The sequence below is a fragment of the Coregonus lavaretus genome (genome assembly GCF_964263955.1).
Source record: "Coregonus lavaretus genome assembly, chromosome: 13".
NCBI lineage: Eukaryota > Metazoa > Chordata > Actinopteri > Salmoniformes > Salmonidae > Coregonus > Coregonus lavaretus.
Genome location: NC_140000.1, coordinates 26,510,350 through 26,523,696, shown reverse-complemented (window position 1 = coordinate 26,523,696; position 13,347 = coordinate 26,510,350). Strand labels below are relative to the sequence as shown.

At 41.8% G+C, this 13,347-nt stretch overlaps 1 protein-coding gene across 1 annotated transcript; it reads left to right on the top strand.

Annotated features, from left to right (window-relative positions):
• LOC311140005 (uncharacterized protein) lies at positions 1-13,002 on the top strand (the record flags this gene model as incomplete). The annotated part of the gene is made up of 3 exons (XM_084174979.1): positions 1-89; positions 4,876-5,876; positions 11,100-13,002. The coding sequence occupies 3 exons, from the start codon at positions 1-3 to the stop codon at positions 12,188-12,190; spliced, it is 2,181 nt and encodes a 726-aa protein (XP_084031105.1). The 3' UTR covers positions 12,191-13,002.
• Positions 13,003-13,347: the final 345 nt, after the last annotated feature.

The following is a 13,347-nucleotide window of genomic DNA, read 5'->3' as shown; positions in this document are numbered from 1 at the left end:
ATGGCAGCTTTTCATCTGACACTGTATGTGTCTACCATCATCACCATGGGGGCCCAGCGCTCCCCTGATAGCCCCCCATCTTACCATCAGTACCACCAGGATGCTCTAAATGCCCTGCTAGATAGAGGACTTCTGTCACTGCTGTGAAATGCTGTGTCATTATGTCAAAAGGATGACACATAAATTAAACCTGTCTTTTCACTATACAATTAGTGTTGGATAGGAGCCTGGATGGGTGGCACACACATAAACATAGGATGTATCCCAAATGACACCATTTTCCCTATGTAGTGCGCAACCCTCTGGTCAAAAGTAGTGCACTACATTGCCGTGAAAAATTAATTACCCCCTTTCTGATTTTCTCTATTTTTGCATATTTTGATACTGAATATTATCAGATCTTCAACCAAAACCTAATATTAGATAAAGGGCTCCTTCTATATATTATTAAGGCAAGTCGTCCAGGTCCTGAGGCAGCAAAGCATCCCAAAACCATCACACTACCACCACCATGCTTGACCGTTGGTATGAGGTTCTTACGGTGAAATGCAGTGTTTGGTATTTGCTAAACAAAATGGGACCCTTCTCGTCCAAAGAGTTGACTGAAGTTTGCTAAAAAAGCACCTGGAAGCACCTGGATGATCATCAAGACTCTTGGAAGAATGTTCTATGGACAGATGAGTCAAAAACCTTTTGGACGACATGGGTCCCTTATACCAACAGTCAAGCATCGTGGTGCTAGTGTGATGGTTTGGGGATGCTTTGCTTTAATAGAAGAAACAATGAATTCTGCTCTGTATCAGAGAATTCTACAGGAGAATGTCAGACCATCCGTCTGTGAGCTGAAGCTGGCAATGAAAATGGCTAAGAAGTAACAATGGCCTAGACAAAGTCCAGACCTAATCCCAATTGAGATGTTGTGGCAGGACTTGAAACGAGCAGTGAGGGGGCAATTACTTTTTCACACAGGGGAATTGGGTGTTGCATAACTTTGTTAATTATTTGTAAACTCAGGTTCCCTTGATCTAATATTAGGTTTTGATTGAAGATCTGATCATCAATATAAAACAATTCAAAAATAGAGAAAATCGGAAAGAGCCTGAACACTTTTTCACGGCCCTGTAAATGTACTGTACGGACTAGGGTGCCATTTGGGACTCGCACTTAGTATAGTTTGATGCACCGTAAACAAATAGTTCCTCACTGCCCCTGGACTATGAATTCCTCTTCTCTGGGCTCTATCTTGATTTGTGCAATATGAAACCTGCTTTGAACAGAGAAATATGTGCGTGTGCCTGTTTGTGTGTTTGTGTGTGCGTGCGTATTAAGAAACAAATGTATTTATAAAATATTTATGCATTTATTTATTAAATGAATCTAAGGAGCAGATCAGCAGAGAAACTGATACTGAATAGCAGAGACGGTCTGGCCTGGCCATATTGCAGTTCTTGCAAATGCCAGATGGGCTGGTCCATCTTTAGCCCAGCGGGCCCGTCTAATTGTTTTAGATTTTTTGGGCCGAATGAACATTATTTGGCTTATAATGGGGACATCAAGGAAATTAATGGGCCTTATACTTTTTTTTGCTGACATGATTAGCTTGGTTGAAAAACGCATAGTGATGCCGAAACGTTGGTGGTTTCTTACCCAATAAATTACTGGGAGTTTATACATAGAGTGTGCAACTCTCTTTATTTGTTTTTATGGTTAGCTTGGTTACCATGGTCACCTTGGTTACCATGGAAAATGGTGTGTAAGCATGTTGCAGTAGATGTACCAAGAAATAGAGTTGAAACAGTTTCCTTGAAGAGACTTTGACCCACTTGTTTGTCCATCATACCTCAAATCTGATGCAAATACAACCATTCATGAAATGTATAGATAATTGTGTGGTTGCTTTGCTCTATAAATGGGAACTAACATCTTAGGGTTGTAACCACAATTCAAGTTTCTCATAAACAGTTCGTTTTTTGTTTGTAGTAACTGGGAAATTACTAGGGATAATACATTGTGATTTACAGTATCCAGTAACTATTCAATCCTTAATGTCTTCATACAGTTTGAGTCAGCACTCTACACATGAACTCCTTGCTCAAGCAACAAACAGAAATGTAATTTTATTCTACACTGCAGGATTTCCCAAAAATTAGACTGAACTACTCCATATGTTGAGTTGACATTGTACTCAACATTGTATTCAAATAGCACATAGTTTTAGCCATTTTGTTGTACAGGGATGTTTGAATCTTTATTCTGAAGAGTCAAAAAAGTATGTAAAAACTTTGCAAAAACAACAATATAATAAACTCAATGGCATGAACTGTGATTTCACATGATCTGTGTGAGTTCTTATATGAAAACATTGAATATTTTCCAATAGTCAGATAGGCTATGTTGAAATTAATTAGAGGGGACATTAAGTCAGAGAGCTTGATATTTCCCATATGTAATTAACATTCTCCACATGCCGAATGATCCATGTAAAAGGTTGGGTGAGAGGTTTGTATTTTTTGGGTTATTCGTGTATTTAACACTAAATGGTACTCAACTATCTATCCATAACCCTAATACTAACCCCAATTTTAAACCTTACCATGACCACACACCTAACCCATAACCCTATTCTCAGCTTCCATCAAGGCATGTGTTCCAAGCCTAGTGCACTCATACAGTACTGATTTCTGTTGAGAAGATGGTACTTTTTACGACCTATTTAATTGTCAGTTAAGAGTAACATTTTTGATTTAGGAATATGTAAAATATAAAAATTGGGTGAGTAACCTTTTCACATATCCATTTGAGTAATGAGATGGTACAGGTATGTTCTGTTCTGTGTCTGTACTACACTCTGTCTAAATTGTCATGGTTACTGCAAACTCTTAGAGGCTTATTTTGTCCTTTGGGAATGAGTGTGTGATGCTATCCAAATGGGCATCTCTGTCTCGCCAATCACCCGCCGTAAAATTTTGTAATTTGAGTAAAATCTCTATTGCTATTGTACCTCTGTAATGATGGGCTGTATTTAAAGTGTTGGGTTCTGTCAAGGTGAGCATTGTTTATCATCAGTGACCAGGTGAAACTCTCTCTGTTCCAACCCTGCGCTAACACACCTTATTCAATCAAGGTCTTGGTGTGTTAGGGCTGTGCTGGCGGAAAATGCCTGTAGACACAGTAGTTCCCCAAACCAGGGTTGGTGACCACTGAACTAGCACACTCAATCAAATCTCGCTCTGTACACTACACCACGCGTCATGTTACATTTCTTACCCTAACTTATTAAAGAAATAAACTGTCAAATGAGTGAGAAACCTCATGGAACCTCAAACAGTTACCCTCACATGAACAGCCACATGTCCAGTACATGGTGGTTTCTCATAACAAGCTACCTCCTAGACAGCTGTTTTATCAGTTGAGGGTTTACAACACCTTGACGAATCCTCGGCAACACCAGATAAACAAATAAAAGCCGGCTACCTCCTTCCTGCAGGTGTATGTCTTGGCACCATTCCCAAGATAACTGAGATGTGTTTTGAACATCTGAAACCATGTTTCTTCTCGTGTTTATTGTCATTTAGATACCATATCCCCTTCTGGAGAACTTGGGCTTCTGTAAACAATTGAAGTTCACATGACCCCATTTTTAATAATTATACCCTTCCTCCAAGGGGTGTGTTTTAGCAGAAATGGATTGCAAAAATATTGTTGAGTCAGTGTTGGGAAAGAAAATGAGAAGTAGATGATCATGTTCGTGTTAATCAGTATCTCCCAAGGTTGGTTAGAAAAATAGGATCCAGTTCTCACAAGTCATTATTTACCTTGGTTACATTCTTCCCCATGTAATTGACAATGACATAATATTACCATACTGACATGCACTTGTCATCAAATCGTTGAATTGGAGTGAGCAGGGAAGTATGGAAAACCAGAAAATCTGTTTAGCTTCTTCTGAATTCCTATTCTGTTCACAATCTTAATAATAATAATAATAATATGCCATTTAGCAGACGCTTTTATCCAAAGCGACTTACAGTCATGCGTGCATACATTTTTTTTGTGTATGGGTGGTCCCGGGGATCGAACCCACTACCTTAGCGTTACAAGCGCCGTGCTCTACCAGCTGAGCTACAGAGGACCACGATGGCCCAGTGCAGAGGTCATCCTTAATAACACTGCTAGCCCCAAAATATGTGACTATCACTTCAACAGATACTTTGTGGAAGTGTCATTGGGAACCAAATAACCCCTCGCTCTGTAGAAATTAAAGTCACTCTTCAAATACCGTCCTTTTGGCTTACCAGCCACTGAACACTTGTGTCATGATGGGAGTATTATGTTGTTAGTTTGCTCCACCATGAATAGAAGGAAGCTTAGGGGTTCATGCGTGCGCTGGGTATTAACACTGGGATTAGCTGAGAGGCATCTGGGATACTCAAGGCTGTGAAGCACAAACACACCGCTCCCTTTATTGTTGTGATGGGTACCTCGTTTGACACAATTAACGGCTTCACTCCAATGCACTATGCCTACAGAGGCAAGGTCTTGCTAGTTTGGAAAGGGGGCAGGGTTTGCCAACAAGTCCCCTACTTGAGGACCATAACGATGTTGACGTTTGCTCTGTATACCTCCATTTGTCTACTGTAGAGAGTCCAACCATAGACTCAAAGAAAATCTTGTTTTACAGAATTACATGGCTTTGTTAACCAATTGCATCACACCCATTGTAGCCATCCTTGTGACTGAATTCAACCTTTGTGTGAAATTCTGTATACAAACTAGTGACACTGACTCAGTTTTCTTTAATTGCTTCACACCTTTACTGACTAACTATGCTAACGCAAACATTAGCTCATTGTCTGTATCCTTCCTCTTTTGCAGAATTCTGTCAAAGAAGGAAGTCATGGAAACATATGGCCACAGCATCCTGGTGCTAGTGTTCTACATCATCACCTTCCTGATTGGACTCCCTGCCAATGTTGTGGCCTTCTACACCTTCAGCAAGAAGGTGAGGCAGAAAGCCATGCCCATCAACATCCTGCTCCTCAACCTGACCATCTCGGACCTCCTCTTCCTGCTCTTCCTGCCCTTCAAGATCAAAGAGGTGGCGGACTGCACGAAATGGAACATGCCCCACTTCCTGTGTCCATTGACCAGCTTCGTCTTCTACACCACCATTTACAACAGCACCTTATTTCTGACCGCCATCAGTGTTGAATGCTACCTGGGGGTGGCCTTTCCCATCAAGTACAAACTCAAAAGACGGCCTTTGTACGCCACGGTGGCTAGCGTCTTCTTCTGGGCGATCTCCATGGCGCACGTCAGTATCGTCTACATCATTCAATATTTAGACCATCCCAATGCCACCCGGACAGACCCTTCGGAACTGGACGTGTGTTACACGAATTTCACCCAGGAGCAGCTGCAGGTCCTGATACCTGTCCGTCTGGAGCTCTTCTTTGTTCTATTCTGTGTACCTTTCTTCATCTGCTGCTTCTGCTACATCAACTTCATCCGGATCCTCTCTCAGCTGCCCAGCATCAACCCCAAGAAACGTCTGCGGGCCATCGGCCTGTCTCTGGGGACACTGCTGGTGTTCATTGTCTGCTTCATGCCCTATAACCTGTCACACATAGTGGGCTTCGTCAACTGGATGAGTCCCGATTGGCGGGTGGACGCGCTCTTGTCCAGTACCGTCAACGCCAGCCTGGACCCCATCATCTTCTACTTCTCCTCGTCGGCCCTCAGGGGTACCTTACACCTCTTCCTGAAGAGCCTGGTGGAGAGGGTGCAGGGGTTGTGCTGCTGCCGTAAGGCTCTCTACTGCCCCCTGTTGGTCTGCTCCAGAACTCAGAAGGAGAGCAAACCAAGCACCAATGACAGCTTCTTATAGAGCTCCTTAAACTCATTCCACAGAGGACCAAGTGTCTGTGGGTTGTCACTCCTTTCTTGTACTTGATTGATGAATTAAGGTCACTAATTAGTAAAGAAATCCCCTCACCTGGTTGTCTATGTCTTAAAAACCAAAGACCTGCAGACACTAGGCCCTCCATGAAATTAGTTTGACACCCCTGTTATAGTGTGTTGTCAAGCCATATGCTACAAATGCTACATGCTAGCTACATAAGTTAGCTAAATGCTAGCCTGTTCAATGTATTTATTGCACTTAGGTTCTTATGGAAAAGACTGAGGAATATGGGTTTCTTTTCCTAGCTTTAAAGGATAAACATTCACATAAAACACCATGGGCCAGAAAAGGTTAAATACATTGGCCATGCTGTCATTCTGCCGTGTTCAAAACAACTGGAAACTCGGAAGTGGGACATTTCAGACTTCAGTGAGTTCAAGACAACTGGGAACTGAGAAAAAAAACGAGCTCCCATTGGGAAAATACGTTTTGAACGGTCATCCAACTCGGAATTCCAAGTCGGGAACTCTGGCCTCTTTCTAGAGGTCCGACCTGAAAATCACTGATCTCATGATTTGACCTTGTTTTGGTGTCTTGAAAGCACCATAAATCCAGAGAATGACTTTGATGACAAGGTTTGATGACAAAATCTGCCCACAAGAAGGACCGCCGCACCACCTTCCTGTTCAAGTGAACAAGCACAACAAGGTGAGTTCAACAATGTTTTGTATTCTGCTGCATAAATGATGTAATATGCCTGGGAGATATGTATACTGTAGCTAAGAAAGTAATACTGTGTATGTTGTGTAGTAAGCTGTTAGTAGCCCATGTGCCTCACCGTAATAATTTGGTGCCTTTCCCCCTCACAACTGTTCTGACTTGGTGGTGCACATGTAGCCTATAGCCTGTTTTAAAGAAATGTAATCATCAAATATTGTAAGAGATTTCATTGTCTGCTTATATGCCCCCTTTATTTATCCTACGGTTTTGACTTACTGTGCAGGGAGAATACTGTAAGAACGGCCCATGTTCTGAATTCTGTCGCTGTACATTTCAAAAGTGCTGAACAAATAGTTATATTGACTACGTCCGTCCTAGCTCGCTCATTAATGTCTTAATCAAAATTACGGATTGCCTCTTATCCGCTAATCGTTCCCTTATGCCATAGTTTGTACATCTCAATTTTCAGTAGAAACCACATTTGTTTAAGCAAGTCAGCCATATTAGCTATGTTTTTTAAAAAGGCAGTAAATGAGGCTGAATGAACTGTTTCACTTCCAGCAAGTCTCCGCTGAAAGCCAGGTGTAGCAGTGGTAAGGATTCACTCCGTGGTGCTATAAAGAAAGCTCTGCTGTTGTTACAGCTTTATGTAGGTCCTAACAGTTTGTGGACACCGTTTGACACCGTTATAGTACAATTAATGTATTGTTTAGTGTTGTGTTGTGTAGTGGCTTTGCTGGCATGCATCTAAAAAATACATTTCTGAGTTTGCCCCACCAAGATTTACATACAAAATCGCAACTGGGAAGGACGCCTGTATCTTTCTAGTGACTGGGTGTATTGATACACCATCCAAAGTATAATTAATAACTTAATCATGCTTAAAGGGATATTCAATGTCTGCTTTTCTTTTTACCAATCTACCAATAGGTGCCCTTCTCTGCTAGGCATTGGAAAACCTCCCTGGTCTTTGTGGTTGAATCTGTGTTTGAAATTCACTATTCGACTGTGGGACCTTACAAATAATTGTATGTGTGGGGTGCAGAGATCAGGTAGTCATTCAAAAATCATGTTAAACACAGAATGAGTTCATGCAACTTATGTGACTTGTTATGCAAATTTTACTCCTGCATTTATTTAGGCGTTGAATAATTATTGACTCAAGACATTTCAGCTTTTCATTTTTAATTAATTAATTTGTAAACTTTTCTAAAAACATAATTCCCATTTGACATTATGGGATATTGTGTGTAGGCCAGTGACACAATATTTCAATTCAATCCATTTTTTATTCAGTCTGTAACACAACAAAATGTGGAAAAGGTCAAGGGGTGTGAATACTTTCTGACGGCAGTGTACTGTATTGTGCACTTTGCTCTGATGTCTTTGAGAAGTGAAAAAAACTCTGAGAAGTAATCTTCTAGCTAAATCAGAATCAATGACTGCAGTAAATTCTAAGGAGGCAGGTCAAAAGGTCAGCATACATTCCACAATTGACTCACTGTTTGAAAACAATAAGCCCTATAATGTGAAGTGTTTAAAATAATCTGCTCACTTGAATAGTGTCTCGCACCAATTAACATAACATAATCTCACTTCAAAAGGTTCACTTTTGGTGTACTTTATAAGAGTCTACAAATAGGAAGGAGGAGAAAAGCTTTAATTTCAATTGTCAATGTTTTTTTCATGATGCTCTTCTTTAGTTTAGGACCAAACCTGGGTTGAAACCAGTTGCTCCCACCTGTGTGCTTACTATACATTATCTACAAATGACTTTTGATATTGAGCACCTTTCCTCTATTGGCAACCTGATTGGGTACTTTTCCTGTATTTGCAACCAGATCCGGTAACATCATTATTCACCTTCCATAATAATGATACAAGTGCCTTTTTGTGTCTGCCTTTTTGTTAAGAAATGTCCCACCACCAATAATACTGACAAATACAATGAACAAGTAGGATAACTAAATAAATATTTGGATCATATTTGTCAGTATGACTGGGTATTATTCTGTTGCGGGATTTTCCACTGTGGTTAGCCTACAGAATGAAAGAATGAACTCACACCACCACAGTCAATGTTTAGTTAATCATACTGGTGTATGTATGGTAGCAAGGGAGGAGCTGCTGTAGGATGCTTATAATGGACGTGAGTCACTTTTCTCTCTCATGCACTGTTTTCTCCCTCCTCCTCTCTTTCTCTCTTAATCAAGAGGCCGTCACAGTCAAGGCCAGATAACAGTCTACATCTATTAACCAACAGAGCAGACAAGCCGGTTCCTCAAAGCCCTTAGCCCTAAGACCGTCCAGCTTCTATCGCAGGACAGTGTTACTACGGAAACCATGTTTGGAGAGTGTTGGAGATAGATAGCAGCGGTTTCTATCTAATTATCATTTTCCGTTAACTGTGCTGGATGTTTAGATTATGCTGTAAACAGAGTGGCTGGCTGTAGTCAATATGAGGTCAGAGCTACAGAGGGAAGAATACAGTTAAGAATATACATACTCAGTTGTTGGACCTTACAGGATATCCACGGTGGAATGAGGTAAGATTTTTTTCTCTATTTATATTTTGCTACTTCAAAAAGGTTGTTTACTCTACAATAAATTCAAGTCAAGTTCGTTTTTTCGTCATATACACATGATATACTGTAGGCCTACATGGAGTACACAGTGCAATTAAATGCTTACTTGCATGTTCACCTCTCGACAATGCAACAACAATAGAAAAAAAGAAGTAAGTGAATACAAAGAGTAGTAAAATAAAAACTCAATGAAGTAAAAATAGAATAGTAATTTAGGAAAAATATAATACAGAAGGTACTCATGAATTGAAGTCGGATATTTACACATGTACAGGACTGGGTAATTGTGCAATAGATAAGAAATGTCAATAATAAATAGACATTGTGCAGTAATAATAAATAGTATTCCAGTAGCAGCAGTCATGGAGTGTGTGTGTGTTTGAGTGTGTGTGTGTGCGCGTGTGCGTAGCCGTGGGAAGTAGTTTAGGAATAGGGGTGCTGAGATTTCTTTCGTTATTTTTTTTTATTCCGATTTTTCAGGGGGTGCTGCAGCACCCTCAGCACGCCTACTTCCCACGGGTATGTATGTGTTTGAGTTTGAGCTTATGTATAAGCATGTGTGGTAAGGTGCAGAGAGTCAGTGCAAGAGACTGTTTGTGTTCCAGCGGTCAGTCCCGGTCACAGTAGAATGAAATACTGTAGCTATCTATGGTAGAAAAAGTACAAAACCATGTAAAGAGTTGGCAAAGAGATCAGTGAGTTATTTGACTTGCTGGCAATCCTTCACTGTCATCATGTCTGCCAGTAAAAGTGTGAGTGAGGAATTTCCCATACGTACAGTATATTAGTCAGTCATTGGTCAATACAAGGAAGTAATGTTCGTTTAACTTTCTCCTACGGTCATGCCTTACCTACCTACCTTATTATACTGACTTTGATTTGATGCTGGAAGTACATGGAGGGTAAAATAATAAGATATCTTAGTATTAGTTTTTCTTAGCTCAGTTCAGTGCGGACACACTATGATAACTCTCTTGAATGCTTGACCTGAGTAGTGACAGCCTCATGGTAAGGACTACTCAGTCCCTGGTTGTGGTAGAATGAGTTAAAGCTTTTTCTTAATTGTGAGGTGTTGTGTTTATGACTTCCCTTTGATGATGTCAGAGATTGTTTAATCCATTGTTGACCTATTGGAGATGTTTAAGAACAGGAAATTAAAAGACTGTTGTACTAACTAGAATAATGAATGGTAGCAGCTAGGACCACGCATTACCCGTTTGTGGACATAAGCGCCAATATCTTTACAAGCTGTCCCGTGTTTGTGTGTATAAGAAGAACAGGTGTCCATCCAATGATAAGACAATATTATAAAGACGACACAAGAAGCAATAATGTAGTGTTGAGACAGTTTGTATACAGAACCATGTGCCAGACACACACATCCTGAGTCATCACATTAAACAAAACCCAGATGCTCATAAAATCAAAAGGTATACAGTCAGTTGCCAACAGACACTGACCATATTGCCTTTCCGAGTGTTTGGTTTTATTGTAGTTATGAACTCTATTTCATCTGCTAGTATTGTATTGTCATTATTGAGCACACAAATGTTCTGTTTCAATTACACCCTTCACTTGGCATACTTAAAAGGGGTAAGTAGTGAGTAACAGAAGGCAGAAACCGTAATGTGCCGTGTTGTAATCTCCTTCTATCCTCTCTTGTCAGCAGACTCTTGGAGTCCTTGAAGAGATGATGAGTTGGTTTTATTGTCTGGGACAGGAAAACCACGCTGTCTAACCGGGTTTGTTCCAGGCTGTTGACCCAAAAAGCAGCCTTCGCCTCTGAAGCCTCAGACTGTCTGACAGATCAAGCCCCTTGCGCTGCGACGCTTTCATCCCCCCCCAGACTGCACTGAGATGATGTGACAGATCTTGCTCCCCGTGCCTTCCAGTGACTGTACCCACCGCCGAGGCCACCATGCAGGAGTGCCACACTGCGTTGTGTCTGTCCGTCTACCTCATCACCTTTTTGATGGGCCTCCCGGCCAATGCTGTGGCCTTTTACACCTTCAGCAAGAAGGTGAGGCAGAAAGCCAAGCCCATCGACATCCTGCTCCTCAACCTGACCATCTCGGACCTCCTCTTCCTGCTCTTCCTGCCCTTCAAGATGCAGGAAGTCACGGACGATATGACCTGGAGTCTACCCTACATCCTCTGTCCTTTATCTAGCTTCTTCTTCTACATGACCATCTACGTCAGCACCTTATTCCTGACAGCGGTCAGTGTGGAGCGCTACCTGGGCGTGGCCTTCCCCATCCAGCACACGCTGAAGCGCCGGCCCCTGTATGCCGTGTTGGCCAGTGTATTTATCTGGGCCTTCTCCGTCCTCCACCTGAGCATCGTCGTCATCATGCCCTACTACAACCCACCGCAAGACTCCCTCAGTTCCACAACCAACTCTTCCAACGTCTACGAATTCGCCAATGTCTCCAGCACGCCTCTTAGTGACGGTGACAACATTGTGTCTTCCAGGAATGTGTGCTATGAGGACTTCAGCGAGAAGCAACTGGCGATCCTCCTGCCTGTGCGTCTGGAGCTCTGCCTGGTTCTATTCTGTGTACCTTTCCTCATCTGCAGCTTCTGCTACATCAACTTCATCCGCATCCTCTCTGGCCTGCCCCACATCGGGCGCCGCAGACGCCTCCGTGCTATCGGCCTGGCTCTGGGGACACTGCTGGTGTTTGCCTTCTGCTTTGGCCCCTACAACGTCTCCCATATCGTGGGCTTCATAACCAGGAAGAACCCCGACTGGAGGGACATGGCCTTGCTCTGCAGCACCTTCAACGCCTGCATGGACCCCTTCATCTTCTACTTCTCCTCCTCGGCCGTCAGAGGGACCCTTGGTAGTATGCTGCAGGGGGCCAGAATCAGGCTGGCCAAGTATGTGTTCTGTGGCTGTCACATCCACTGGTCCACTTGGAAGGGAACGAGTGAGCCTCAGAAAGATAAGGGACCCAAACAAGTGGAGATGAATGCTGTCTGAAGCTAATTGAATAGGGCCTGTATTAACTGAAATGAGACGTTGTGCTCCTCATGCATAGAGGCAGGATATGAGTACTCTGATGTTTATGTTTTTACATGTGAGACGGGAGAGACTGTCATTTACTGTATCTGCGTCTCTGTTTGATCATTGGCGGGCAAACTTCCTTCTTAGATTAGAGACAGGATATGGGAGATACGGAGCCTGCCTTCCTCCTGAGAGACACAAAACAAGGGCTCACAATAGGGAGTTACTGCCTTACTGTCTTGCTGCAGTTAGCTGTAATCAAGTGCATCATTACCAATTATGTATTATAAGTACATACCTACTGTGACAGTGCATGAAAGAAGTTTGAGAGTTCATTTGTTGTATTGGGTTGCCTGACAAGATAGGCAAACAGAACAGAAAATGATAATTGATTAGCAGGTCAAATGTTTTTTTCAACATTGTTGAAAATTGTATTTCACAAGGTTGAAACCCGTTTACACAACTAGGAGCAGTTATGGTGATCTCAATTGTAGAGAACAATGACTCTAACATCTGAGAGACACATCAGAACAACATCTCTCAGCACTGAGAGATGAGCACCACAAACAAGTGTCACAGTATGATTGCATATGGTTGAAAAGGAACGATGATACAGTATGCGCTGTGTGTGCTAGCTATTCAACTGAATTTGAGCACTGAGCAGAGTTGGTGTGTGTGTCTGTGTGTGTGTGTGTGTGTGTGTGTGTGTGTGTGTGTGTGTGTGTATGCATGAGCACACATGCGTAAATGAGGGATTTTGTGTGTATGTGTGATTCATTGTGTCCACAGATTACTATTATTGGCTTCGTGAAATGAATGTGGACTCACTGTCCCATTTTGTATACAGCTCTAACATGGGACCGTCATTGTTTGATTGTGGAACCAAATAAAGATATTTATGTTGAAATAAAACCATGTTCATTTTGTGAATTACAGGAACAAAAATACTATAATAGTTCAACAGCATTGAATTGGTCACAAAATTACAAGCAAAAAGGTTGGCAATGGAATACTTTAACAGAATCAGGTTGTTGTGGCTCCTTGGTTCTTACTACTGTTTTGGAGTCATAACATGTTTAACATGATGACCATCCCTTCAGACATAATTCCTCATACAGTGTAACTCATGATAA